Genomic DNA, 26,948 nt, shown 5'->3' on the forward strand with positions numbered 1-26,948 from the left:
CACTGAAGTAGGGATGTCTACAGTGGAAGAAGAAGGGGGAGGGTACCACTTTGTCACAGGCTGCTATGTAGATTAACCTTTCAATTAGTTGTTATCAGGTCCTCTCCATGTCTCGGCGCAAGCTTTCCAGCCTTCGCTTCAAGAGATCAAATCCCACCAAATCGCTCGGATATGTCGCTGCACATATCCTTCGACGATAATGAAGAGGAGTATCCGAGGGGGGGAAAAACTTGAAGAGGTAAACTACCAGCAAATATTTACGGTAGACTGTGCCCTCGTTCTTTTTTTTTCTTTCATACTAGTTATATATTCATCCTTGCATGTAACTTAAGTATCAATTTGTTGTGCCTTTTCGCCCACGGCAGAGGCAGGTTAGATTGGTTTGCGTAACATTTTACAAAACGATGTGAAAAATCCAAGGAGGCTGTGTATAATTTCCTAATAAAATATGGAAAACGAGAGCGGAGCTGAAGCTGAGAAATGGGAGCTAAAGAAACTAGCGATACATAATTGAGAAGCAGTGATGAAGGAGCTACTCTCCCGGCAGTCGTGTTAACTTGTATTCCCCCCTGAACATCTTTTTTCCCTCCGGGGCTCACTATTTTCCCTCATTGGAGATATTTGATAGTTAATGGTGATAAAGAGGTCATGCCATCATTGCACAGCGCAACACTGGACGTTTATTATTTCACTGGCAGACGTGGACGGAGCTACTTTTTAGCTTAACGGAAGGTTTATTTATCGCCGCCTATTTAACGTCACACAGTTTAAATGTTAAATATCAGGAGAAATACGGCTCCTCTCGGGGAAATAATGAAAAGGGAGGAAGATAAAGAGGGGGAAAAGGCGATAGCTTAGACACATTTAGCCTGCAGGAGTCTTGTAAATGCTATCCGGAATTGATTTATTTAACATGTGTTTCACTTTAAATCAGCGTTAGAGGCTTTGCGGGTTTTATGCAAACACATGATAGATTTAACAAACAGCCAATTAAAGTCTAAAATGTTCCAAATCACTTTCAAGTGTAACCAACTGTTTCAAGGAGGAATCTAAGTAAAGGTGGGCCGGCGTTAAACGCTTTGCAAATGAGGTTTAATATTTAACTAATTTAATCGTTAATCGCCAGTTTACGCTTGTTAGAGTTTATTTATGACTTAATAATGTCCTGTCGCCGCTGTTAGAGCTGTAAGTTGAGATAATACGAGTGTTGGAGGTAAATGATATCAATTCATCACTGAAGGCACCTTAAGAGGCGGGTCAATTGAGTGAAGTGACAGATCATACAGCCAGTGCCGTGCCTCTCTGAGTGAGCTCATACATAAAGATTGACATGTGCTTTATCAAACCAGAAATCGGATCTTGTCTTTACAGCCAATATTGAAGTTGCTAGGGAGGGCACATTAGTGTAGGTAAGGTTTAATGAGACTCCATTGGATTGTAATCAGCGTCATGTCGGATTCATGTAAACTACAACATTGTAACAAAATGGCGACTGTTTAGGTGACATCAGTAATGCTGGCAACATTGTCATTTATCTGCTCAACTCAGCGGAACTCAACTCTAGGTTTGTTACATAGTTAGTACGGGTTTCTTCTTTCGGTAAACGGCTCGGTGGTTATTTGCAGACGTGCTTCAAATGTCTTACGGCAGCTGTCAGGAAGTGAGCATTGATTATACATCTGTCAGAAGAGCTCGCGCTGATCGGTTTCTCGTCGCGGACGTCGAGCTGTCAAAAGTCGCGTGCGTACAAGTAATGGTTAAACTTAATATATGGCCTTATTTTTAGTGGTTTGTTGTGTGTTGTTGGACTGAGAAATGTTACGGTGACATTTTGGAAAATGACGTGCTGCAGGAATAAATGTGAACTTGTTTTTTTTCATGGTCGAGAGGGATTCTAGAAACGAAAATGTTTATATTCTGAGGAGACTGTTTATACTTTTCCAGAAGTCGGTAGAAGTTTATAGCTGCTTGTCATGGTGGTAAAACTTACTATTTTGATAAAAATAGCCTCTTTTGAAATGGACATCTGGTTTGGTGTGTGGATTATGCTGCCAGACTATGGATTAAAACACAGGAATTTCTTCAGCAACCATGGCAGCTCGTACATCTGTTATTATGCATCTGTTTCTTTTATTTTAACACATTTTAAACGTCCTGCATTCCTCTGGTTAAGCCTTTATATTCAATATGTTAAAAACGAGTTCATATAATGTGAATAACAAAAAATATTTAGCTATTATAGGAGATGTTGTAGACTTATTTATACATGTATTTGACCATTTGTTTTTTCCCCATTTCCTTCTAGATTTGATCTGGGATTAAATCAATAAAGCTCCAGGTCAGCTGCTGACTACCACTGTGGAATTTACTCTTGCCAACTTTTCCTCAAGACCTCTGTCAGATACCAAGGATTGAGAAGACCTATGTGGATCCTGGCGTGGAACTTAACCTTTTCATCTTTTTTGAGAATGTGGATGTACCCAGTGTTCAGCAGCAGAAAGGGGGAACCTGTATGGATCTCGTTTTTGTGCGTCTAATTGTTCAACCATGGTAAAACTTGCAAACCCTCTGTACACGGAGTGGATTCTTGAAGCAATACAGAAAATCAAAAGGCAAAAGCAGAGGCCTTCGGAGGAGAGAATTTGTCATGCGGTGGCCACATCGCATGGACTGGACAAGAAGACCGTCCTTGAGCAGTTGGAATTAAGTGTTCATGATGGCTCTATTCTTAAGGTTACAAATAAGGGGAGCGCCTCTTACAAGGACCCAGGAAATCCCGGGAGAGTAGGATCAATCCCACCTGCAAATGTGTCTGTGCCATCAAAGGAATCTATATGGAATTCAAGCGATCTCCGCCATATTGATTGGAATAAAATAATTAAGAGGGCCATCGAGGGCCTGGATGATACCCATGGCTCCTCACTTAAGAACATCGAGAGGTATCTGAGGAACCAGGATGACCTCTCCAACATTGTTGATAACCCTGCTTTCCGGCAGAGGTTACGACTGGCGGCCAAGCGGTCCGTTAACAACGGCAGGTTGTCAAAAAATGGCCCGCGGTATAAGCTCAGCCATGGCAGTGCGGAGGGAAGGGGCTCCAGGTGTCCAAGTGCTTCCCCCTTGGTCCTGTCATCAGTGACACTCCTCCCTCATGAGCGAGACCAGGTATACACACCTTGGCCTCTTTCACCCCATGTCACCCCAATAGTAAGGTCTTGTGCTGCTGTTACTAGAGGTGTTCATGACGCGTTTCAGCACAACGTTGCTTATCGATTCTTCGGTCAACAACATGATATCACATGGTGTCACAAAGTCTGTGACAAAACAATACTGCTTCGACTCAATTCATTATTAGACAATATTATATGACCACTTAACACTATTAGTAGTATTTAAATCAGCTCACAAAAAGAAACTAAGATATTATTTCATCGTGTTATTCCTAGGCTCTGCCAGACATTTAAAACAAGAACTATCTACCCTTTTTTATTAAAAAGGATAAAAAGAGTCCTCGTGTTCACTGTGAAGTGCCAGATTTCTCATGTTTTAGTTAGTTAAGATTTTCAAAATAAGGAAATATCTTATCGAGGATATGATTTGTGTAGATGTTGCATCCATGGTGTTGGATCATTGATCATTGGATCAATATATATTGACTCGGATGGATAGATTTCTTCATCCCTAGCTGTGACCCTTTAAAGGGATACATAATAGATACATTTCTGCCAAACTATTCTTGTCATTAATGTGTTATTGATCTCAACCTTCTTACCCAGCTCTGACATGTAGTAAAGCTTTATTTTCCGAGACCTTTTTTTGCAACCTAACAGCGGGATTTCCATTAAGCAATTACCCACAAGGAGGTTTGAAAGTTTGGGCCACCACTGAGCGGCATTTGCTTGATAGGAATTTTATGATTGTGGTCTTAATCTTTGGTTTTCTAGCTTGGCAGGTCAGAAACGACGCCATCTAGAGTGCATCCCTGTGGGGCTGTGTCGGCCTCTATAATATGAGAACCGGGATAATCAGAAAGTCATGCTGACAGTGTGTGGTAGGCAGTCTGCTGTAGGCTTCCCACAGGTTATGTAACTCTACCCTAATGACCTTAAGGGATGTGGCTAGCTGTCTTGTGAGTCGCAAAGCATTAGTAAACAGATTTTATTGGTGATTTTACAAGGGCATGAACATAAACTAGTTATCACAAATAGTGCTAAAATATGGCAGCTGAAGTATGTGGTAGAGCCGAATATTCTCAGGCTACATGCAGCTGCTATGACCTTTGTGCTAACAGAGATGCCCCAGAGAGGAAATAAAAGCATATAAACAAACTTCCAGGTTGCATTGTTTCCGCTGCTTTTGGCACCTCGGGGGGGGGGTCTGGGAGTCTGGTTTGCAGAGATTGAACCGGTGCTCAGCTACAAAAAAAACACTGTAGACAAAAGTCTGTAAAATAACTTCTGTAATTGCAAGTGCAGTAGAGTGTTTAATGGAAAACAGGTTTATTGTTTGGCATTAAAGTGCAGTGTACAGTCATCTCGATACTTTGTTGTGAGGGCTTTTTGCAGATCAGGTGTCAAGATGAAGTGCGGTCTAATAGTTTATGCACACGTTGCACAGCTGAAGTGGCTAGCAGCATCAGGCTATAGAGCTGTCACCCTGCTCCCCACCAGTTTCACAGTGAATAATCAGGAAGTGACACCTTGATACTGCAGCCACAACTGTGACTGCGTTTGTGGTCAGGCCAAAAGTGAAACTGAGAACTGTTTAGAGACACAGTGTCCTACAAGAGCTCTCATAAGCGAGGAAGGCCTGCTGTTTTCCATTTGGAACATTTCAACCTATTGCTCCAAGCTTGATGACATCACCGAGCCCAGTCCAGGTTTACCATTCACTTCAAAGGATGAGACATCTCTGCCTGTTCAGTTGTTGAAGCACAAGTGTGTGTGTTGAGAATAAGAGATACTTTGAGTTAAAAAAAAAAAAGAGCAGTCTTGGTTTAGAGTTTATTAGATTCTGAAGAGACTCTGGCAGGAACAAAGGCAAGGAATGAGTTTTTTTTCCTGCTGCGTTATGCAACCACTTGAGCTCTCTCTCTCTCTCTACCAGCAGTTTTCTAATAGGACCCCACCCCCTCACTCAGGACAGCCTGCTCTTTTCAAGCAGCATCATTTCCTGTAATGTACTTCATTTAGAACCCCCAAGTAAACCATCAGCTCCTCTTCAGCTGTGTTTATTTCTATATTTCACATTTTTGAGACGTGCAGACGTCATTTGCTGTTGGTTTTAATCACCAGGCCTTTCGAATATTGCTGATAGAAATTAATTCTCCACTTCCTGGATTATACTTCAGTCAGCAGAGACTATGTTATGAAGTTATTTATTTTAAAAATAACCTGCCAATCAGCTCGTAGCGTTTTATCAGCAGTATCCACAGGCTGCATATTAGTACTGATGTTGTATTCATTTCCAGCTCTTTACGTTAATTTTCCTGCTTGTATCTATCATTTATGTTTGTAAACCCCAAATCTGAGTTTGAATACTCTCAAGAAAAAATAGTTTTCACGATAAAGACGATGCACTTCTCTTACATTTGAAAGAATTCATAACTTTAAAGTTACCACAACACTGAGGCCTTGTTTTCAATGACTTCAGCTGCAGCTCCTAGCGGTGATAACCTAGAACGGCTTGTAATGAAGGACAAAGCAATAATCCGTCTCCAGTTATCTTCGCTCTGAGCAAAAGGGGATTTTAACATTGATGAGCCCTAAATCGGCAGACTTTGAACAGTCCGGTTACCAAAACAATGGTTGGGCTCCAGCTAACAAGTGTTTTCATTATTTATGAATCTTTCAATTATAAGTTTACTGTACCTAAGTAAAACAAAGCTCATCTTGAATTTGGTTCTATTCAACAGAAATGCATTTTGGTATTATAGAAGAAGAGAGAAATTCCAGATTTGAGAAGCTTAAGCAGATAATGTGTGGCATTTTAGCTCGATAGCTAATTAGACGTGTAAAAAATTCAGAAAATTGTTGGCAATAAACGTTTTGCTAATCGCATAACTGTTTTACAACTACTTCTGCGCATTAGGGTGGTATTTAAACAAGACTGTTTGCATTTGCAGTCCTTCCCAACTTGTACCTGATCCTGTGTTGGTCTTCCATAACACAAGACAATAAAAAAACAACTTTTTACTTCTGAGCCCGGTGTTACAGTTGCAGCCCAATCACACCGTAGCTTTTCAGTGTGTTTACTTCCGTATTCACAGCTGTCTGAGTTGTAGTCAGTTTCTAAAGTCAGTGTCTGCCTACAAATATTGACCTGGCAGGTTGCAGAATAGAGTAATCATTGAGGTGGCAGTAAACTGCTTCCTCTCATCGGGGTGGCTAATTGATACAACAGCCAGGAACAATGACCAAAATCCCCACTGTGTCCTTCTGCATTTCCCAGCGGGCTTCATGGGGACGGACACTGTGGCAGGTTGGAAGGATGTGTGGTGTTTGGTGACGGATGAGGAAAAAGAAGAAGAATCAAGATCTCCCTTCATTTAACTCACTTTAACTTAAGGTCAGAAAAGGGGGGGGTTCAGGACCAATCAAGATCTGGAGGTCACTGATTTGGTTGATGCTGATCTGCGTCATAGTAACAGGGAAATAATTATGGGCATCCCTAGAGTGCCCTACAAAGCTCCAGTCGCTCGACGACGCCTGAGTGTGTAAACTGATGATGAGGCGCGTTATTTACGGTCACACCCTGAGAGTGTTATTTTCCGTTAAGAACTTCCTCCCTCCCGAGCGAAGCAGCTTGTTTGATGCTCCTCCAGAGACCGTGTGGTCTCATGTTTAGAGGGACACCTTATGAAAGCAGATTTACGTCACCGTGGGTTTAGCTCGCTCATGATTTCTGCCCGAGATTGTTTAAATACCGACTGGTTTTTCTGAAGAGATGACACTAAGTCCCGCTCAGTCAGCCTCTCTTCATTCTGACTGATCAATGGGGAAATCCTCTTAAACCTGCAGCTCATATTTCACTTCTTCTCAACTTAACTGTAAGCCCTTAAATGAGTTTGTTCTGAGACTTGCAACATTTACCGTGGATCATGGCAGTAACAATGGGAGCATGTTTTATTATTGAGGTAATTTGATTACATGCTGGTTAATCCTTTCAGGCTGGAGTGCACGCTCTAAGAATTGGATTAAGCCCTTAAACTATGATTACTAAGATCACTTAACCATTCCCATGTATTGCATAAAGGAACTGGATCTCAATATCTCTGAGGATGATCATTTATTATTCATTTCTGTGAGGAGTCCTTTCTTCATTCTCCGGGCTGTAGTTTGTATTTTTGATCATTAAAGCACACACTGGTTTTATTGTTTTGCATTAACCACTACTCTCCGCTCTGAAATCCTCACAAGATAACATTTCTGAAAACAAACAGCCTTTCATACACAGCCTGGGCCCGTGTCTGTTTTTTAAACAGTTTGTCTCTGTTGTGTTCCCACCCAGCTCCGGGTTGACCCCATCCCAATATGCAGTTTCTGTCTTGGAACGAAAGAGTCAAATCGGGACAAGCGGCCAGAAGAGCTGCTGTCCTGTGCAGACTGTGGGAGCAGTGGTAAGTCAGCTTGGATGTTCTCACCAGCCACAACATGCTGAAGTCTGTGCACCGCTATTAGCATGCTAACAAAGGCTCACAGCAACAGAGGGAGAGTAGTGTTGGGCAATATGGTTCAAATCATTAGTGCTTTATTAGAGGAGTGGTCATGATATGGCAAAAACCCATGTAAAATATTCATTTGTGTTTATGCTATTCTTTAAATCAGACAAAACTCTTCAAATAAATCTAGCTAGTTTTTAACTTCAATCTGGAAAAATGAATTAGGACCAGAATATTTTCACATTTTATTGAGATCTATAATTGTAATACTATAAAAAAACTCCACCAAGCCGTTCCATTCCAGTGTTGAATTCCAACACCAAGTAAAGCCAGAGAAACTGATAATGCTTCAGGAGTCTCTTCATTGTTTCCTGATCTGTGTGTATACAATCTGTTTTATTGCCATAGAGTTAAAGCATGAAGTAGTTGGGCAAATGTTAATTTAACTAATAGAAATTCTCTTATTTCCTGCAATATTTTAATACAATCTGATATATGAAAGCTACTTTGTTATAGCGCTTGTAAAAGAACTGGCGATTGTTGACAAAAAAAACTAATAGGATTATTATCATGTCTCCCGACCCTGGGAGCAGTGGTACTTGCATAGGCAGATGTTACATTCTTGCTCCACATTTTTTACTTCCCTTTAAGGGATTTATTAGAAGAACAATGTTCAAATTGAGTGGCTGAAGAGATCCAAATTGCTTGCAACCCTCAGTGGGCTCAAGAAGGGCAGATGCTCTATAAGTGGCCATTAGAATCTGAAATCACCGAGTCATTTTCGCTCAGTTCAGATTGTTCTTAGAGCGCACCCGGCGCAGGGGATCAGAGATCAACCCTTCCCCTCTGCAGATTGGTGGCATTTCCTTTAGTGTTCGTTTTTTTTTTCCAGGCAAAATTGCTAAACCCCCATAAAATTACCTCTGCCAAGGAGTCATTCCTGTTTGAACAATTATTTTAAATGCCGTAAGGAATTGTTCTCCTGGTGCCATTTTTATAGCACATATTTGACTAAGTAGCGTCGAGGTGGTTTTCATTAACCGCTCGTAGTGTACACAAATTGTGCTCTCACTGTAAAACAGCTGTTTTACAACCATGAGAGGGAGCTGGGCGAGGGAGACAGCAAGCTTTTACATGACTTTCATGGATCGGCTTCCATTAGAATGAGTGCTGCTCCTGTTTCTGCCTCATTAGGATCAAATTATCTGTAATTAGCGGCTCAGATGTTTGATCATACTGTTTTTAGACATTACTTGTGGCAGGGGAAAGGAAGTGTGGCGGACATACAGGCCCAGCATTGTTTTTAATGATGTAATGTGTTAATATTTAACCTTGCTGCGTGAGCAAATGGAAAGCCTTGTCTCTAGCTCTGTGACACAGGCAATACTGGTGAAGAAAAAGAAAAGACGTGTGTGCTAATATGCATTTTCCATTGCTTCAAAGGGCATCCATCATGTCTGAAGTTTTCCCCCGACTTAACCTCAAATGTGAAGAGATTACGATGGCAGTGTATTGAATGCAAAACCTGCAGCTCCTGTCGAATACAGGGGAAAAATGCTGTAAGTATAACGCTGCCTACATTTGAACACACACCATTATCGGTGTTGTTGGCTCCAAGGTAGATCCCATTTTTGCAAGTCCCTAAGGATTTGTTGGTTTTCCCTCAGATTTGTAAAGCCTCTCTTGTGCGCAATTGGGCTTATTTTTCCAAAAAGACTTTAACTGACAGGGGGGCTGTTACATGTATGCAACAGGGACATCCCTTACACATGCCTGCTGTTCCCTTTCAGGATGAGATGCTATTCTGCGATTCGTGTGATCGGGGCTTTCACATGGAATGCTGCGACCCGCCGCTTTCAAGAATGCCAAAAGGTGAGCTGTTTACACTGTCTGGTTCCTCTGTGTCCCTCTCTGCTGTCAATTCAAAGCCTTTTCTTCACACACGGCCGTTTGGGGCTGTCACTCACTACACAGAGAGGCAGGGATGGCTTATTAGAAGCTCTGCATGCATATCAAATTATTCCAGCATCCCCAGGGAGATTGGCTATCTCTGGATTACAGTAGTGACCTGCGGCAAGGCTTGTAATGACGGCGCACGTTCTGTTGTAGGACATTTGGCAGGCAATTCTTACAAGTCACATAGCTTTACTCAACGAGCTGACACCAAGTCTATTTCTCTGGACACAGGATTGACCCAATGTTTTTCTTATGGATTTTCGCTTTGTGCTGAGTAATTGATTGTCATTGTGAGCCGGCGGGATTCTCGCCAGCTCTCGGTATTAAAGGAAATGTTTCAAATGAACGTACTGTATGTCCTCTGAATTGATGAACCCACTCACACGGTACTCTTTGCGCTTGGACACCCTCCAGGTACCTGGGTCTGCCAAGTCTGCAGGCCGAAGGAGAATGGGAAGAAGCTGCTGCACAAGAAAGCCGATCAGATCAAACGTCGATATGCAAAGCCTATCGGAAGGCCCAGAAATAAGCTCAAACAAAGAATGTGAGTCTGCAGCAGCATGAATATTAGCAGAACCATCCTGTCTCAGGGAAATTCATTCTGGTTATTGTTTTTTATTTGTATTCTGAGGTAATTGCTAAGGTCTGGGAACATTGCTACACTGTTAAAAACTAAATTAGGAATGTCATATTGCTGTAATGAAAACAATGTATCATAACAGATAACTGTTGTGGGCCAAACTACTAAATAAGATCAGAGCTGGAATAACTGGAATAGTGTTTTACAAGAAATAGGAACCAAGAGTACAAAGCAATCAAGAAGTTTTCTCCCTCACCACTTTGTTTTTTACTGCGGCACGAGTGAACACACAGTTTTTAGGTTATAAATGTGTCCATTGCTTCCAAAAGACCCATATCACTCATGAAGGAATAAAGAATGAATATAAGAGATCTGATATATACCGTAAATTGTGGAATATATACTCCGGTCAGCAAAAGTATCAAAAGTAAAACCACCTATAATTCAAGATGGCTTATTATTTTATTATAAACTTTGAATGTTGGATGAATAAACTGAAGGCATGTTTGTGTAATGAACACTTTGTTAACTACAGTTATAACAACTGATATATTGTTGGTAGGTTAGTTTATAACATTGCATGATTTATTAAAAGGGAAATTACATGTTTGTGGAGTAAAAGTACTGGTTGAATATGTGTAAGTCTAAAGTAGCATAAAATGAAAATGCAGTAGTAGGAAAGTACTTAAATTCCTCATCTGTCACCAGCCCTGACCTTCTCCGACCCTTCCTGTGTCCGCAGGTCTGTAACCAGTGGTGACGGCTCCATGGTAGCACTTGGAGGAAGGGGGTCACCTGGTAGGGGTCAAAAGATTACCGTCTGTTCCACACCTTCATCTGGTCATGCTGCATCTGTGAAGGACTCCAGAGACAGATTGGCTGTTGCAGACCCCCGTTGTGCGGTCGACGCCACCCAATTCACCACTTCCACACCCACCACCTCTCCCCCCCTCACGCCCACCTCCACCCCAGCTACACTCACCGTTAACAAGAAAACCAAAGGGCTTATCGATGGGCTTTCCAAATTCTTTACCCCTTCCCCCGTGGGCCGTCGCTCGCGAGCTGTAGCCGTAGAGTCGCCCAGCGAGCTGTTAAGCTCTAGAGACGAGGGTCCGCCCAAACTGTCCACGCCACCAGAGCCGTTTGCCTTTGCTGCTGACGCAACTCAAAAGATAACCCCCTCTTCCTCTGCACTTCCTCATGCTCCCACGCTGCCGGGATTTAGCCCCCCCTCGCAGGTGTCCAGCAGCTCCACCTCTGCTAACTCGCCCCAGAGCTCCTCCAGCCAGTCTAGTGTTCCTTCCCTGAGTAGTCTCTGCAATAGCAGCCAACTTAAGGGACTATTTGACGGACTATCTCACATTTTTACTACTCAGGGACACTCGCGGAAAAAGAGACTACCTTGCTACGCCCCGCATAAGCGCATGCTTCATAAGCAGGATTCCCCCCATGCGTCCATAGCTGGGCCCCAGCGCCTTGGAAAGAATGAGTTTAGTAAAAATAGGCTACACTCCACGTCTGCCGGGCAGGGCCGACCCAGAGGACACCCATTTAAGATGGTCAGTCATTTCAAACGTAACCCCTTCCTTAAAAAGCACAGGACGCTAGGCAGGCTGAGGTATAAAGTGAGCCCTCAGAAGGGAGCCCCCTCACCAGGAAAGGGAGACTTGACAGACGGAAGAATTAAGCCTGAGAATAATCATGGTAAGCAAGGCTTGAAAACTCCAGCCAAGACCTGCGTCTCCACACCTTTAAGCTTCTTCTTTATTTATTTTAAAGCTTGACACTCGCAGTTATTTTTTTCCAGACTAGAGCTAATCTTTTCTTTGAGAAGACACCCTCCACATCCTAACAGACTACTAATCTTCTGCCTAATTTGAATTCTTTTAACCCAGTTTCGTTGCGTTTTGACTTTGCTGCGGGGTTCACGTGGCTTCCATCCTCTCGCCCGTTGGCTTTTGTCATAGTGCATGGCCCACTAACTCCCTCATGCTGCTCCTTGCTCTGTCCTTGACCTCTCTGCTGTAGTGCGCACATTGTGATCACTACCTCGCAGAGGCTGTAGTCACATCAGCGCCCTCCTCATCCCACCCTCACTCTTGAAATCACTGTCTCCACTCAACCTCACTTCCAGCAGCCATTAGACACATAGAACCTAGTGATTCACCCACCCAAGTTGACTGTGAGCTGACATGATGATTATAGCCAGAAGTGCAGTAACCCTTACATTTCACTGTCTCCAGGAGTGAAGTCACAGTTTAAAGAAATAACAAATGGATATATATTTAACGCAGCTCTAAACAACACACGGCACAAACACTACTTACCTTGGCAGCACATTCCCATAAATATGTTAATGACACATCACGTCCACTTATAATGGCTTTTTGTTTTGGTGGTTATGTCATGGTGTTGATGTCTTTCATAAAATTACTGCCTGCTCTCCAGCATCAGTTGCTTTTCATGTCGACACTCGCTCCCTTCACTGCATCTGCTTCTTCATTCATGGGAAACTGTCTTGGTGGATGACTAAGCACATGAAAGCGGTTACGCAATTAGAGTGATTTAGTTTCACTTCATTACATTAGGGATTTTCATATAAACATGCAAAGATGATACATTATGAAATTCCTCAGAGACACGGCCTCAAACAGTCTCAGCAGCAGCACTCACAGTATAAGCACATTTGCATAGAATGCATTTATGAGATTATTCAGCCTCGGCTGCTTCAAACAGGACCGTGCTGATGTGCTATCTGATGTGTTGATGTTGTGTTATTGTGCCTGCAACAGGCCACAACGGGGAGCTGCGTGTGAAGCAGGAGGCCCACGCCGACTTCGCAGCCATGTCCAGAGACCACGTGACGGAGGAGGACATCGAGGCGTTCATGCACGTACAGGAAATGGCAATGCAGGTGGGACAACTGGGGAAGGGGCTCCACATCTTCAACCTCCACAGGAATAAGAGGCTAAATTGAGCACTTAGCAACTTTCTTTATTGTTTTGTTTGACATCGGCAATACAAAACAGGCTTTTAAAATGAAAAATGAAATGGCTTACAACTTACTTCATACACCAGGGGTGTCCCAACTTTTTTCACTGAGGGCCACATACAGAAAAATATGGGCCATTCACTAGAGGAGTTATGTGCCTCATATGTTAAGTTATAAGTTAGCAAAATCAAATGTAGGTCAATTATGCTGTATAAAAACAGCCTACATCAGAGCTTTCCATAGGGTTTTATTTATTTTGTGACAAAACGTGTTGGCAGCTCATTCCCTCAAACAGAGGAGTGTTGATAATGAGAGATATGAAGGGTATATTGCGAGCTTGTTATACAAAAACGTTTCTCTATCAACTAAGATTTGTTTTCAACTTGAATTGACTGAATTTATTTGAAAAGTTGGCTTATTACCACATCAATACTACTGTGTAGCATATTTGTACATAGCTATATTTAGAAGTACAAGGTAAGAGAAGCACATGTGTGAACCATATTCCATTATACTTTATCTCTCAAATACTTTACATATTGTTCAAAGGATATGTAAATGAAAGTAAATATAGAGCTTATTACAGTGTGTAAGGTTAACCCTAACCTTTCCATGTATCTGTTTTTCTAAAGAGCTATTCACCCTGTGCCAAACATGATCCTGGTATAATTTAACAGAAAAGCAATCAACTTCTTTTCTAAATATTAGGAAAAAAACCAAGAGATAGAAAATGTGCAATTTTTTTAACCCCAGCATAAGTTTTTTACCTTTTTGTATTGACATTTTTGAGAGACAACATATTGTATTCTGTTCCTTCAATCCACGAGTTTGTAGTCTTAGTCCCCTGAATCCCATCCTGATCACAGACTGCACCTCCATGTTAGAGTCTCCCTTCTGGTTCTGTAAACCGTGGACATTTGAGTAGTCTTTGTATGTATTGCTTTGCCAATACCACTTTTATAGAGACACTGTAAGATTGAATTATCTAGGTCACCGCATTCATCCATTTGTTTTTATTCACTCTTTTCACAGAGGACTGGCTCTCTGATGAACACGGACTCCATGCGATGCCCTGCCCTCATTGAATTTGGGAAGTATGAGATCCAAACGTGGTACTCGTCGCCTTACCCTCCTGAATATTCAAGGTAATGTTGCTTTTACTGCACACATAATGCCCGTTTCTTTGTTACTTGAGTTGCGATTTATTTCAATGTCCTTTTAAAAAAAAAAGGCTCTCATGCTGAAGTACAAACCGCAGCTCTTTCTTTTCTTTTTTGCAGATTACAAAAGCTTTATCTGTGCGAGTTCTGTCTGAAGTACATGAGGAGCAAAAACATTCTCCAGAGACACACAAAGAAGTGTGGCTGGTTTCACCCTCCAGCCAATGAAATCTACAGAAAGGACGACCTTTCCGTATTTGAGGTCAGCTTCCCTTTACAGAAATAAAGCAATAACTGTATGCTGCATGAGATTCCACTGAATGGGTTCTGGGAAGAGGAGGGGAGCGGGGGAATGGGAACTGTTTGAACACTGTCCTCTTGGTCTTTTTATTCCGTGTTTAGGTTGATGGAAATGTCAGCAAACTATTCTGCCAAAACCTCTGCCTGTTAGCCAAGCTTTTCCTGGATCACAAGACCTTGTATTATGATGTGGAGCCGTTCCTCTTCTACATACTCACAAAGAATGATGAGAAAGGCTGTCATCTTGTGGGCTATTTCTCCAAGGTAAGAATTACATAGTGATTATACGGGAAATGAAAAGGACACCGCACATCGTTTTTAAATGATGATACTGATACAGTTAGACCTCACTGTGATTTGTCCAGTTTCTGAAAGGGGGATTGAAGCTAATCACAGTAGAGCTTAAATATGATGAGTCGATGCATTTATAAGCCAAGCATGCATTTCATTTAAAACTATTTGTTTTGCCACAGTATCGTTCCAAAGCATCGGAATTCTTTACATAAAAACGTGCATATAATAAAGACATCGATGCATACAGACACACATATAAATACATAAATGCAAACAAACGAAGCCAGTCTTAGATGAGCCGGCAACGCGTTACATGCTTACAATGCATAAATACTGAATGTCTTTCTCCAGATTATGAAGAAGTGTGAGGTTTTTATGCTTTTGTGTGTTTTACATCATTGCAAATTGACTACAGTGATGTTAAAATATTAAGAAAAGCTAAATGAAGATTAGATTTTGGCAAACTTTCTTCACATTTTTCTAGTATCTGACATTAAACAAATTGAAATGATTACTCAAATGATCAAAGAATAACAGACAGATTTACTGACAAAGGGATTATTATCATTTGTTGTAGCATAAACTAATCGCCTGTGTGTGTGTGTGTGTGTGTGTGTGTGTGTGTGTGTGTGTGTGTGATCTGTGTGTCTGTGTGTGTGTATGGGAGCTTTAGACAAGGACAATGGCAGGTGCAGTAAATTGCCAGCTTCAGCAGAGCTCTGACATACTTGATCTGTTTCTCCTTCCCTCAGGAAAAGCTTTGCCAGCAGAAGTACAACGTCTCCTGCATAATGATCATGCCTCAGTACCAAAGGCAAGGATTTGGAAGGTTCCTTATTGATTTCAGTAAGTTCCTTAATGCTTTTTTAGACCACTGAACTGCATTGATGTTGTTTTTTTGTCTTTGGTCTTTACAAATAATTTCAGATTAAGAGCTGAATGCGTCGCTCGTGGCAAGGTGCTGTTATTCGGTTAAGGCTTTTGAAGGAGCCTAATCAAGAGCATTCCTGTGCAGCGCTAAAGCAATCACATAAGATTAGGAGTGAGAAACATAGCATTCTGGCTGCATACATTATGCGATGGCCAATAGTACTTCCTTCATGCCTGGAGAGCTTTTTCCTCGATGAGTCCCCCAATCCTCTCTCCTCGACTCGTGATGAGGTGATACTGCTTTTATGTTTTAGTGCCGTAAACGCAGCACATACAATATTTAAAGCCTCGCCGTCCACTTTCTGAAAACAGTTGCTGCCCTGAGTGGATTTCTGTGTTTAGGCTGGCAGTTTTTTTTTCCCATCATTATAGGCGTTTTATTGTTTTGAACAGTTGCCGAGTTCGTGTGTGATGAAGAAAAAGGAGTGGGAGCGGGGGAGGGGAGGGCGGTAATGGAGCATTTGATTTCCTGTTCACTTTGGGAGCCATTGAGAGACGAGATGCAAGAGGATCTGTGATATTGAGAGTGTGCTGATAACAAAGACGGGGATTAAGGGAGACTGAACACAGCTGAGTTCGGAGCTCTTTGAAGGCTTTATTGGAAAATGTAGCTTTGGAGCTGGAAGTTGTTTAGATTAAGATTTTCTGTTATGTTGGATGGTATTAGAGGAACACTTAGTCTCAGGTAGCTCTGAGAGCCGACTGGATGTCTCTGGAAAATGCACCCTTTCAAATCCTAATTCCAAGGTCTCAGAGCAGCTTTTTTGTTTTGTTTATTAATATACTCACAGAGCAATACGAAATGAAATATGACCATTTTCAATTAATTTATTTGAACATCGCTAAGTGTGTGTTATCGCAGGCTCCTCTTTAGTAATGAATATTGTCATGATTACTGGAATATCATGTGTTCACTGTTTGGTGATTAGATTTGCTTGTTTGGTTCTCGGTAGTGGGTGCACATTAAAACGCATTAATTAATTTCATGCCGCTCATAATGGATGACCCTTGACAGGGCCGCTATAAAACTAATTACACACAGATACATATTTGTATTAGTTTTTTTTTTTCTTGTTCATTATCTCCCCTAAGTGCAGTCTCTTGTGAGCAATGACATCCAGCTGCTTCTCTGTTTCGCTCTGTCGCTTTGTTTCCTCTTTACTCCCCTCTTTCAACCTCCTTTGTTGCCCTTGCCAGCATGTATCATAGCTTCTGACAGAGGTTGAAGGAGAGGAAAACTGATTGCCTCGCCTCCCTTTGCACTGTTTGAAGGTGAAATCCCAACCAGGGTTCGGTGTCACATCGTTACATGAATATGTTATCCATAAGGGAGGGGGTGTGGGGATTGAATTGCAATCCGAAATAACCCAGCAGCAGCCTCTGGCTTGACTAAAGCATTTTGTTTTTGTTTGAATCTTGTCTTTTTAGGTTACCTTCTCACCAGGCAAGAAGGACAAGCCGGCTCCCCGGAGAAACCGCTGTCAGATCTGGGTCGCTTATCCTACCTGGCATATTGGAAAAGTGTCATACTGGAGTACCTTTATAAGCATCCAGATAAACACATCAGTGTTAAAGGAATAAGCAGGGCCACTGGGATGTGTCCGCACGACATCGCCGCTACTCTCCAGCAGCTCGGCATGATTGACAGACAGGATGGCAGGTCAGTTTCCGCGCCGCAGTCTCCTTCAGCTTCTCTTCGCTGTCTGACTTATCCAGGCCAGCGGGTATTTTTAACAGCATATCCATTAATGCAGCCGAATATTGACAGAAGTAAGTCAGGTTAAGCACCCCCAAGGACACGGAGCACCTGCTGTCCCAAAGAGCTCGTCTTTGTGCTCGCTTTTAACCACACATCACCTCCTGTCTCCCCCTGCCAGGGCTTTAGTTGACACTCTTTTTCTCCCCAGGATCGTGTTGATCAGAAGAGAGCGATTGATCCAGAGGCACATGGAGATCCTGAGGGCGAGCCGGCGTCGGAACGAGGTGGACCCCGACGCCCTGCGCTGGACGCCTTCGACGACTCTCAACGCCGTGCTGTCTGAGGAGGAGAGGGAGGCGGAGATGGATGTGAGCCTCCTCGCTCATTTAGAAGACACCAGTTATTTGTTTATTCTCGCCTGCTCTGCTGTTTGTTTGATTAACTGGAGAGTTCAAATAGGGGCCGTTAATGGGGGGAGCATTATCACCGTCAGCAGGCATCTAATGTTGTGCAAAATTGCCCTAAATCAGTTCACTACATAATTGATAGAATGCAATCTTTCCACGGTTGCTTAGCGCAGACGTTTCCTCCATGACAGGCAAACATCCAATCGGGACGCTGCTCTTATTATCAGGAGGGAACCTGCGGTGATTCATTTATCATGATGTTAATTTCCAATCTCTTGTTTTCCCATTAGCATCATTGCTCAGATGCTGGAGCCGTGCATGCGCCTTTTTTTTCCCAGAGATAATGCGTCTTGTCTGTTTAATCACCAGGCGGAGCGGCTGAAGGAGCAGGCCAGTTGCTGGGAGAAGGAGGAGAGGGAGGGTTTCACGATGACTCACGGCAGCAGGCCGCCTCTCACCAAGGTCCACTGTAAGGTTCCCTTCAGGACCTACGAGCGCCGCCCCGCGCTGTCCTGGACCAGGCGCATCCAGCAGTCACAGGAAGTGAGCGACGACGAGGCCGATGACGACGACGACTCGGACGCCTCGCCGCCCATCCTGACAAAAGCCCATGCGATGCTTGCTGCCAAGAGAAAGGTGACTATTATTGTCTGTTGATGTGAATCATGCCTCTCTCCCTGGAGGGATTACTGTATCTCATTGATTGTCTAGAGTTTTATTCCAGGACAAAGTGGAATAGAATTAGATATTTTCCTTCATTAGAGACCATGTTGTGAGGGATTTATAAATATTCATGGGTTCAGTGGAGGGTTCAGTGGATTCCTCCTGTCAGCTGGAGATAATAGATTGTGTTTTCAGTGCTGGTGTTAGACTGTGCCGGCTAACCCTTGTACTATTGTCACTGGTCATGGTTAATTTACTGCCCTCCTCTGTGCTCCTCACATCTGTTCCGTCTATATGGCACTGCCCTCTTGTGCTGGAGATAATATTACAGCGGGCCTCGTGATGCAAGGGAGACCTTTCTCCAACACAAACCGTATGGAAACCAGAACAGAACGGCTGTTGGAGTTCATTAAGTGCATTAGTTACAGTATTGATTTCACATTCTTCTCTCGGAGAGGAAAGCGGTCAAGTCGTAGGCTGCCGCTGGGAAACAACTGGAGAATGTAAAATATAGACTGTGGTTTCTGCTTGCTCTGACTGTCTCAGCTGTGGTTTTCCACACCAGGCTGCATTGCTCAAACCTTCAGTCTCAAAGTGTGGTTTCAACAGTTTTACATTTAGCACAGAAGTCTGAATGAGTTCCTGCTGCATACTCACAGAGGTGAGCCTATTCTTTACAAAACTCCTCTACTGTTTTATTCTGTTTTCATGGGTTCCTCTTTTATTTGTTTTGCAGAGAACCATCGTGCTCAAAAAGAGAGGGCGTAAAAGGAAGAGAATAAACAGCAGCGTGACGACAGAAACCATCTCTGAGAGGACAGAGGTGCTGAACGAACCATTCGACAACTCCGACGATGAGCGTCCTATGCCCCTGCTGGAGCGCACCTGCAGAGTGGGCGAGATGGAGGATGAAGAGGACGAGGACGAGGATGAGGAGGAGGAGGAGGAGGAGGAGGAGGAACAAGACGAGGAGGAACAGGAGGAGAAGATACCCATTACACCAATGAAACGCCGGAGAGGTCGCCCGCGGCTGGAGAAAAATGCACGAAGAGACAATCTTGAACACTGGAATGAAGGTATTTACGTCTTGCCTATTTATAAAATAGTTTTATAGCAGATTTGATATCTGTTGCAGTCATTAAAGTGTGCGATATTCATTTCTTTTCGACCTGTAGGAGCTGACATCCTCTCTAAGAGACCCAGCAGGCCCCGTCCAGTGAAACGGAAGAAGGGCTGGCCAAAAGGAGTGAAGCGCGGCCCTCCGAAGTGGAGACTAAAGAACGAGCGGAAGATGGGCTTCAAGCTCAACCTCTACACACCCCCTGAGACGCCGATGGAGGCGGATCAGCACCATATTCACACTGAAGAGGCGAAGGAGGAACCGGACGAGGACGCTGTCAGCGCAGACGAGGGCCGGACAGCAGGCAGAGGCCCGGCCAGTGCAGATGTCACCATGGAGCGACTTCTCTCCGAGCCCCCCAGTCCTGCTGACCATGGCTCTCTGAAGTCCAGCTCCCCCGAAGGATCGCCTGTTGCTTCTCCTGCGTGCTCTACCGCCACCTCACCCACCCCCTTGGCCCTCCAGGACAAAGCTGATTCCCCAGAACCACCTGAGGACGACCAGCAGGAGAGCGACCCCGGGCAGGACTCCCCATCCAAAGAGGTTGAGCACAGCACAGCGGAGGCTTCACTGGAGAACGACAATGCAGAGGAGGAGGAGGAGGAGGAGGAGCAGAGGACTCGTGTGGAGGACCAGGATGCCGACGATGAGGACGACAGCCACAGCAAGCCGGCAGAACCCGAGAGCAGCAGAGCAGAGTTTGAGAGGGAGTGTTCGAAAGAAACAGAGTGCACATCGCCTTTTTTAGATCCAAAAGAAGACAACAACTCTGAGTTGAGTCAGCAGGTTGCTACAGCAGCGCGGAGTGAAGAGGAGCCAGCTGCAGCTGCAGCTGCTGACGGCCTCCAGGAGGCGCCGGCACGAGCAACCGTAGCAACCCCGCCGCCTGAAGCAGTAGCTGTCGGTTCAGCCGCAGACTCTGACAACCCTGTGGAGTCGGAGTCAGAGGAGGAAAGCGCGTCAAGTCCATGCCCGGATCGGCCCCCTCCTCAGCCCACAGAGAGGCCTGCGGTGAGCCCCGTGCTGCGCCAGGACCCCCCAATCTGCACTGAGATTGACTCGGAGACAGCCCAAGCTGTTCAGTCCCTGACACAGGAGACAGAGAGGGAGAGTGTGTTCCAGGGCTGTGTGGAGAGTCAGGAGCACTGCCGGCCCCTGCAGACCTACACCCACGTGGCACAGAGCCCCCAGCTCACCCCGCTGGATGACTGCCCCCACTCAGACCACAGCAGTCCCCTCTCCTCCGCCCAATCCCATCCCAGCCAGTCGGTCCGCTCTGTCAACAGCCCGGCGGTGTCCCTCCTGGAGAGCGGCTACACCCAGATAAGCCCGGACCACAGCGCCATCTCCGTGCCATCGCTGCACAACCTGGAGACCAGCCCCATGATGGACGTGCCGTCAGTGTCAGACCACTCGCAACAGGTGGTGGACAGCGGCTTCAGCGACTTGGGAAGCATCGAGAGCACCACAGAGAACTACGAGAACCCCAGCAGCTACGACTCCACCATGGGGGGCAGCATCTGCGGGGCGGGCCCCTCCCAGAACAGCTGCTCCTACGGCAGCATCCCCCCCAGCGGCCTGGCCCAGAGCAGCTGCGCCGTGAGCCAGCAAATGGCCGCGGTCAACCCCGGCAGCTGCGGCATGATTCAGCAGAACAGCCTGAGCTCGCCGCCGCACTGCAACGTGAAGTCGCCGCAGGGCTGCGTGGTGGTGGAGCGGCCCCCCAGCAACAGCCAGCACAGTCAACACAGCCAGCGCAGCCAACACAGCTCCCACAGCCGGCACGGCCCCCACACCCAGCACAGCCAACACAATCAGCATGGCCCCCACAATCAGCTCAGCCAGCACAGCCAACACAACCCCCACAACCAGCACCCCCACCACCACAACCACCACCTGCAGCATAATCAGCTGAGCCAGCACAATCAGCACGCGCAGCACGGCCTCCACAATCAGCACGCTCAGCACGGCCAGCAGCAGCCCCTGGCGCAGTGTGCCATCCCCCCAAACTTCACGACCACCATGCAACTGGCCGACATCCCCGAGTCCGGGAACCCCAACTTCACCCTCTACGAGCGGATCAACCACCAGGGGGAGTACGGGGGCGGGCACTACCCTCAGTCGTCCGGCCTCAGCCTGGCCAAGCTGCAGCAGTTCACCAACACGTTCATCGAGCACCCCCACTCCCTGCCTTTCAACCACTCGGCCTCGCACCCCATCACATCGTATGCAAACACGCCGTCCCTGTCCTCGCAGCACTCCAGCCTGGTGTCCCTGTCCCAGACCTCGCATCGAGTCCCCAACCCCCAGGTGCAGGCCACCATGACCCCGCCCCCGAACCTCAGCACCCCGTCGCCCATGATGCTGCAGCGCAACATGGGCATCCCGCCCTCGCAGCGGATCCAGCCCCAGATGGCCTCCAAGGGTCACATCTCGGCGCGCTCCAAGTCCGCCCCGCTGTCGCACCACCAGCAGCAGATGTACCAGCGGCCCCCGCAGAGCGTGGCCTTGCAGGCGCCCTCCAGGACGCTGGCTGCCATGCCGCGCATGAACATGAGCGTGAACATCATGCCGGCGCCGGGCTACAACGTCAACTCCATGAACATGCCCTCGCTCAACGCCATGAACGGCTACGGCATGAGCCAGCCCATGATGAACAGCGGCTACCATGGCAACCATGCCTATATGAACCAGTCACCCCAGTACTCTATGCAGATGGGCATGATGGGAACACAGCCATACCCCCAGCAGCCCATGCAGGCTCCACCACATGGCAACATGGTGTACACTCCTGCTGGTCACCATGGTTACATGAACACAGGCATGCCCAAGCAGTCCCTGAAAGGGCCCTTCATCCGGCGGTAACTCTCCGCTGGTCCTCCTCGCGTGCATTTTGCTGTTCAGAGATGCACTGATCTGGCCTTTTCTCTTTTGTTTGTGTCTTTTTTGTTATCGTTTATGACTTAAAAACCAGCAGCAGCACTTGGAAAGAATGCAAAAAATTTCATCGATGAGTGACCCTTGAAGCTAATGTTAAAAAAGTATTTTTGTTTCTCCAGATGGGAAGCCTTACATCATTATGATGAGAATATATTGAATTAGTGTTAGTGTCTCTGATGTGTCTTTAGAGCAGCGGTCAGAGCGGTAGAGATTTCATCAGTGGTCTTGCAGTCGTGTAGCAGCCTCAAATGAAGCCATTTAATGTGCCTGCTACAAGTGGAGTTAGTGGCTGTTTGAACCTGTTCAGTGTACCTGTCTAACAGTGCTGACAATTAGTTTGTACTATACTCATGCCTTTGTATATTTAAATTATTGTACTTATTTTGTAAAGTGACAACTAGCATGCTTCAGTCTCTGTTAGTGACAGTGCATTGAGTAGTACTGTACAAGTGTTGTGCTTAATAGCAAGCCATTTTAAAGATATCTGGCCTTTATTAGGTTTCCCTCCACAGGGGAGAAAGATGAAACTATATTTTGTTAATTCTAATAATGTAAAAAAAATGTAAACTTAGTCCTGTTTTCTGTTTGGTTTGAGAGGTTTTATTGCTATGTATGTATAATTCTGAAGTCTTTTGTAACAGATCTCCTTGAGGCAGCTTTCTGTTTAATAAAGCAGACTGATTTCTGTCAAAAATAACAAAGCATATCTCAGTGTTTGTACCCTGACAAATTCTAAAACATTTCAAAATGTCCAGAAGTGTGGCAGGATTTAGAAGAACTAACTTATTATAAGGATGAATAACAATAAAGAAAATATAAATTTAGTCCAAAGTTGATATTTTACATAATGCCTTTAAAGCTACGTTTTCATTCCATCTGTAGATTTGTTTTCTATCTTTATAAAATGTTGGATTTATATTTTACCGAAGTGTAGAAGAGTAGAGCCTGTGAATAGACCAAACTAAGCTAATGGCTTGCATGTAAAACGCAACTTGTACTTGTGTTTTTGTTTATATTGCTCTTTTGTAGCCTTTGTACCTGTACAGAGTCGCTGGTAAGAACGGGGGAAAAACCTGGCTATGTGCACACAAATCGGACAGAATGACATTCTTGTATTTATGACTTTTCTCCTTTTGTCAGTCACTTAAAATGCTGTACATTTTAGCATAAGAATAAATTATGATTGACCATGTACTTGATTGTTCTCCTTTTAATGTGATATTTTATAGCTTGAGGTGTGTTTCAGAATGAGAATGCAATCACAGATCCAGGCAGAATGCAATCACAGATCCAGGCAGATGTTTGTTCTTGCAGAAAGTATTTAGAAAGAAATACAAAATATGAAGGGAGCGTGGATTAACCACACTGGCATGAAACTGGGAACATGAATCATTCACGTCTACATTGTGAAATCCCAGAAAAGTTCAGAACATTTTCAGTATTGGGGCAACAAAAGGGAGGCCTTGCATACCCATGCACATCAAGTATTTCATTTTTAGACCTCTGCTTTACAAGAAAATGGTTCCTACAACTTTAAATTGAATATGCTCAAATACTGTGTCATTTTCATGGATCAATCTCTCAGCTTGACTCGTAATTTAGTCATTTACAGTAGATTTGCAACATGACGAGATTGTTACACTTGTTGATACCTAGCATAATGTGTCTCCTTTAACTTGTGTCATAAATGACCTTGACTAGTGACTACTCTTCATTCAATCGGAAACTCGACTTGATACTTGACTCTTAACAAATCACTTGAAAGTCAACTTGAACTTGAGACCTAAATTGGACTTCCAAAGCCTAGACTTGAATTTGTCTTTAATGACTTGAGGCTAGACTGGGGCTGAACTCGCCCTTGAGTCCTACGCTGGTTTCTGCTCTGTACCCTCTTCCCGTTTCTCCAGGAGCTGCATGTCTAGCTCCCTCAGCTGTTTCAGGAAGCCCCAGTTGGGGATGATCCTCCTGCGGCTCTTCACGTGCTCGATGGCGTCCACCACCGTCATGTTCTCACAGATCATGAGGTAGGCTAGGAAAAGTGTGGCGGACCGACTCCTTCCCATCACACAGTGCACCAGCAGCTTATCTGGACATACGGAAGTTACACAATCAGGTACTATTGCTAACTTTAGATTCATTTATATGGTAGGTTCGATATTTTTTAAATAAAAAAAAATGTCTGCCCTCTACTTGGTGTTTGGCTATGCAGTGCGTCTATGGTTAGGTATCTATCAATGTGATTTTTGTCTCCATATTTAATTTTAGGAATATCAAGCGTTTCAGAAACCGTGTCAATGTGGATAAACGTTCCCTACTGTATGAAAGCGGACCACAGCAAAGACTATAATCCCTAGAAATCAGAACATGTCCAAACAGTTCCTGAAACAGGCATTTATGTCAACTTTTCAAGTGTAGTTTTTAATCTATTTAATCTCCAAAAAAAAACAAGGATGAGGAGGTTGATCTCAAAACCCAGGCAACAAGAACCAACCATTTTTTGCCATTAACTATAAATGAATCAAAGTGTAATCCCTATACTCATGTTTATGTTTGATAGTGGATGTTTAAGCTCAAAGTTTTGTCATGAAAAGCTAAATTATAGGCACTACAGACCACAATATAATTTCTGTCATTTGGCTGTTTGATGACTCTTTAGCCGTGTGTTTCCTTACTCAGAGGATTGCTCAATGTCTCTTCTATGAATCGGGCTGCAGAGAAGAAATACTGGCTGAGGTTAAAGGCTGTGATGTCTTCTGCTACCAGGCCATAGTACACAATGTCCATGTCACCGTAGTAACCAGCTCCAGTGTCCACGTTGTTCCATGTCCCTTCTGCTGCATTCAAGATGTGCGTAATCCCCAACCTCTTCAAATTACACCTGTCCTTTGCAGTCTGCCTGCAGGAAGGAGGCGTGAATATTATGTTAATCCTTCATTATTTAATTCAGTTTAGTAATTTAATACTTTTTTACTTACTCGTCCCCGATGTAGACATTAGGCCAGACTTCGTTGACATGAGTGTAAGCCACACTCCCACGGTTTAGGATTTTCTCCAGCTCATAGCCCCCAGGTGTGACATATTCATCCACTGGACTGGATTCCTGCGCTGCCTTTGTAACATTTATCTTGATGCCAGTCTTTGAGTTGTGAGAAGCCATTTTCTCACTGTGGCTTCCTTTCACACATGATTTATCAGCTTAAGGGGGGAAAAGAAATAACACACTTTGCTTTTTTTTTCTCCCCTCCTTCCACTTTATTCATGAAAAAACACAGTTTTGTTTTTCACATGCATCTCCAACACCACTCACCGAGAGATTGAAGCTCGGAAATGTTGTTTTCATCATTCTGGCAGCTTGTTGTGAAGCGCTCCTTTAAGGCAGAACATGGTGAGGTTTAATTCTGGCAGGCTCAAGTGAGGGCACAGATTGTATAACCGCTCTGTGACGAGCATCAAATGCAGAGGATATTTTTAGGGCTGTGATGTGGCGGCCCCCTGACCTTAGCTGCCACGTTTCCCCTGCCTGTGGGGAAAACTTCCACCAAGCAAGTCCCTGCCAACCACTTCTAAACACACAACTTTAATCCCCGCTGCTGGCAGGAAGCTGTGCGTACCCAAACTTTGCACTTGCCAAAGGATACCCATATTCACTGGAGTGAACAGGGCTCTCTGAGCTTTTTCTCAGCCGTATGAGCGACCCCTTGAAATTGTCTCTTTTAGCCCTTTGCATATATCAGAGGCTGGGAGAAAAATGTGTAAGCGCAGCCTCACAACACCCGTTAAGGATGTTCTGCATTTTATGGAGCCTCTTGGGGGGCCAAAAGAGAACCGAAATGTGTCAGACAGTTAGACAGATGAGGTTTTTCACAGGATGTCACATGTCTTTGAATTTCTGTTATATGATATGCATGGTCCATTCAGTGATCTTAATGTAAGCCCCCAAAGTGAGAGTGTGATGATGACTGTATCGCAGAATGGCTGGATGAAGCTGCTAACATGTCAGACATAGTTTCACACCATCAGAGTCCTTTATTTTTCCCTCATATCTTCATACTCTGCCATCATTCATTCTGACAGTAAAATCATTAAACCTGTGATATCCAATTCCTTTTATTTTGACAGCGTCTCTCTCTCTCTCCCAGTGTGCTCTAGAGAGCATCTCTTATTAAGATGGCTTCAGCATTTCATCTCTTTTCAAAGTCTGACCTGAATCTGTATACACACTCAGAACCATGCTGGAAGATTTCTAT

The 26,948-nt window shown here is 44.4% G+C and overlaps 2 protein-coding genes across 8 annotated transcripts; one reads left to right on the top strand and one right to left on the bottom strand.

The window, feature by feature from the left end:
- kat6b (K(lysine) acetyltransferase 6B) lies at nt 1-23,895 on the top strand. Of its 6 annotated transcripts, none has more exons than XM_063893899.1 (17): nt 1-238; nt 2,306-3,165; nt 7,510-7,618; nt 9,104-9,219; nt 9,451-9,532; nt 10,031-10,160; nt 10,939-11,900; nt 12,989-13,110; nt 14,221-14,333; nt 14,469-14,610; nt 14,751-14,912; nt 15,695-15,788; nt 17,301-17,532; nt 17,780-17,939; nt 18,348-18,614; nt 19,378-19,717; nt 19,817-23,895. In XM_063893899.1, exons 2-17 carry the CDS (start codon nt 2,548-2,550, stop codon nt 22,624-22,626), a joined length of 6,459 nt encoding a protein of 2,152 aa, XP_063749969.1. In that variant the 5' UTR covers nt 1-238; nt 2,306-2,547; the 3' UTR covers nt 22,627-23,895. The 6 variants fall into 6 exon arrangements, with proteins under 6 accessions (XP_063749969.1, XP_063749972.1, XP_063749968.1 ...); XM_063893902.1 differs by lacking the exon at nt 1-238 and adding an exon at nt 1,387-1,409; XM_063893898.1 differs by lacking the exon at nt 1-238 and adding an exon at nt 1,433-1,564.
- Nucleotides 23,896-26,130, bottom strand: dusp29 (dual specificity phosphatase 29). 2 transcript variants are annotated; one of them, XM_063893908.1, is made up of 4 exons: nt 26,009-26,130; nt 25,677-25,875; nt 25,374-25,597; nt 23,896-24,787 (listed from the first exon to the last, which is right to left on the bottom strand). In XM_063893908.1, the coding sequence occupies exons 2-4, from the start codon at nt 25,856-25,858 to the stop codon at nt 24,567-24,569; spliced, it is 627 nt and encodes a 208-aa protein (XP_063749978.1). In that variant the 5' UTR covers nt 25,859-25,875; nt 26,009-26,130; the 3' UTR covers nt 23,896-24,566. The 2 variants fall into 2 exon arrangements, with proteins under 2 accessions (XP_063749978.1, XP_063749977.1); XM_063893907.1 differs by having other exon boundaries at nt 25,677-25,896; nt 26,009-26,118.
- Between the last annotated feature and the right edge of the window lie 818 nt (nt 26,131-26,948).

Source organism: Eleginops maclovinus, chromosome 10 (assembly GCF_036324505.1).
Source record: "Eleginops maclovinus isolate JMC-PN-2008 ecotype Puerto Natales chromosome 10, JC_Emac_rtc_rv5, whole genome shotgun sequence".
Lineage (NCBI taxonomy): Eukaryota > Metazoa > Chordata > Actinopteri > Perciformes > Eleginopidae > Eleginops > Eleginops maclovinus.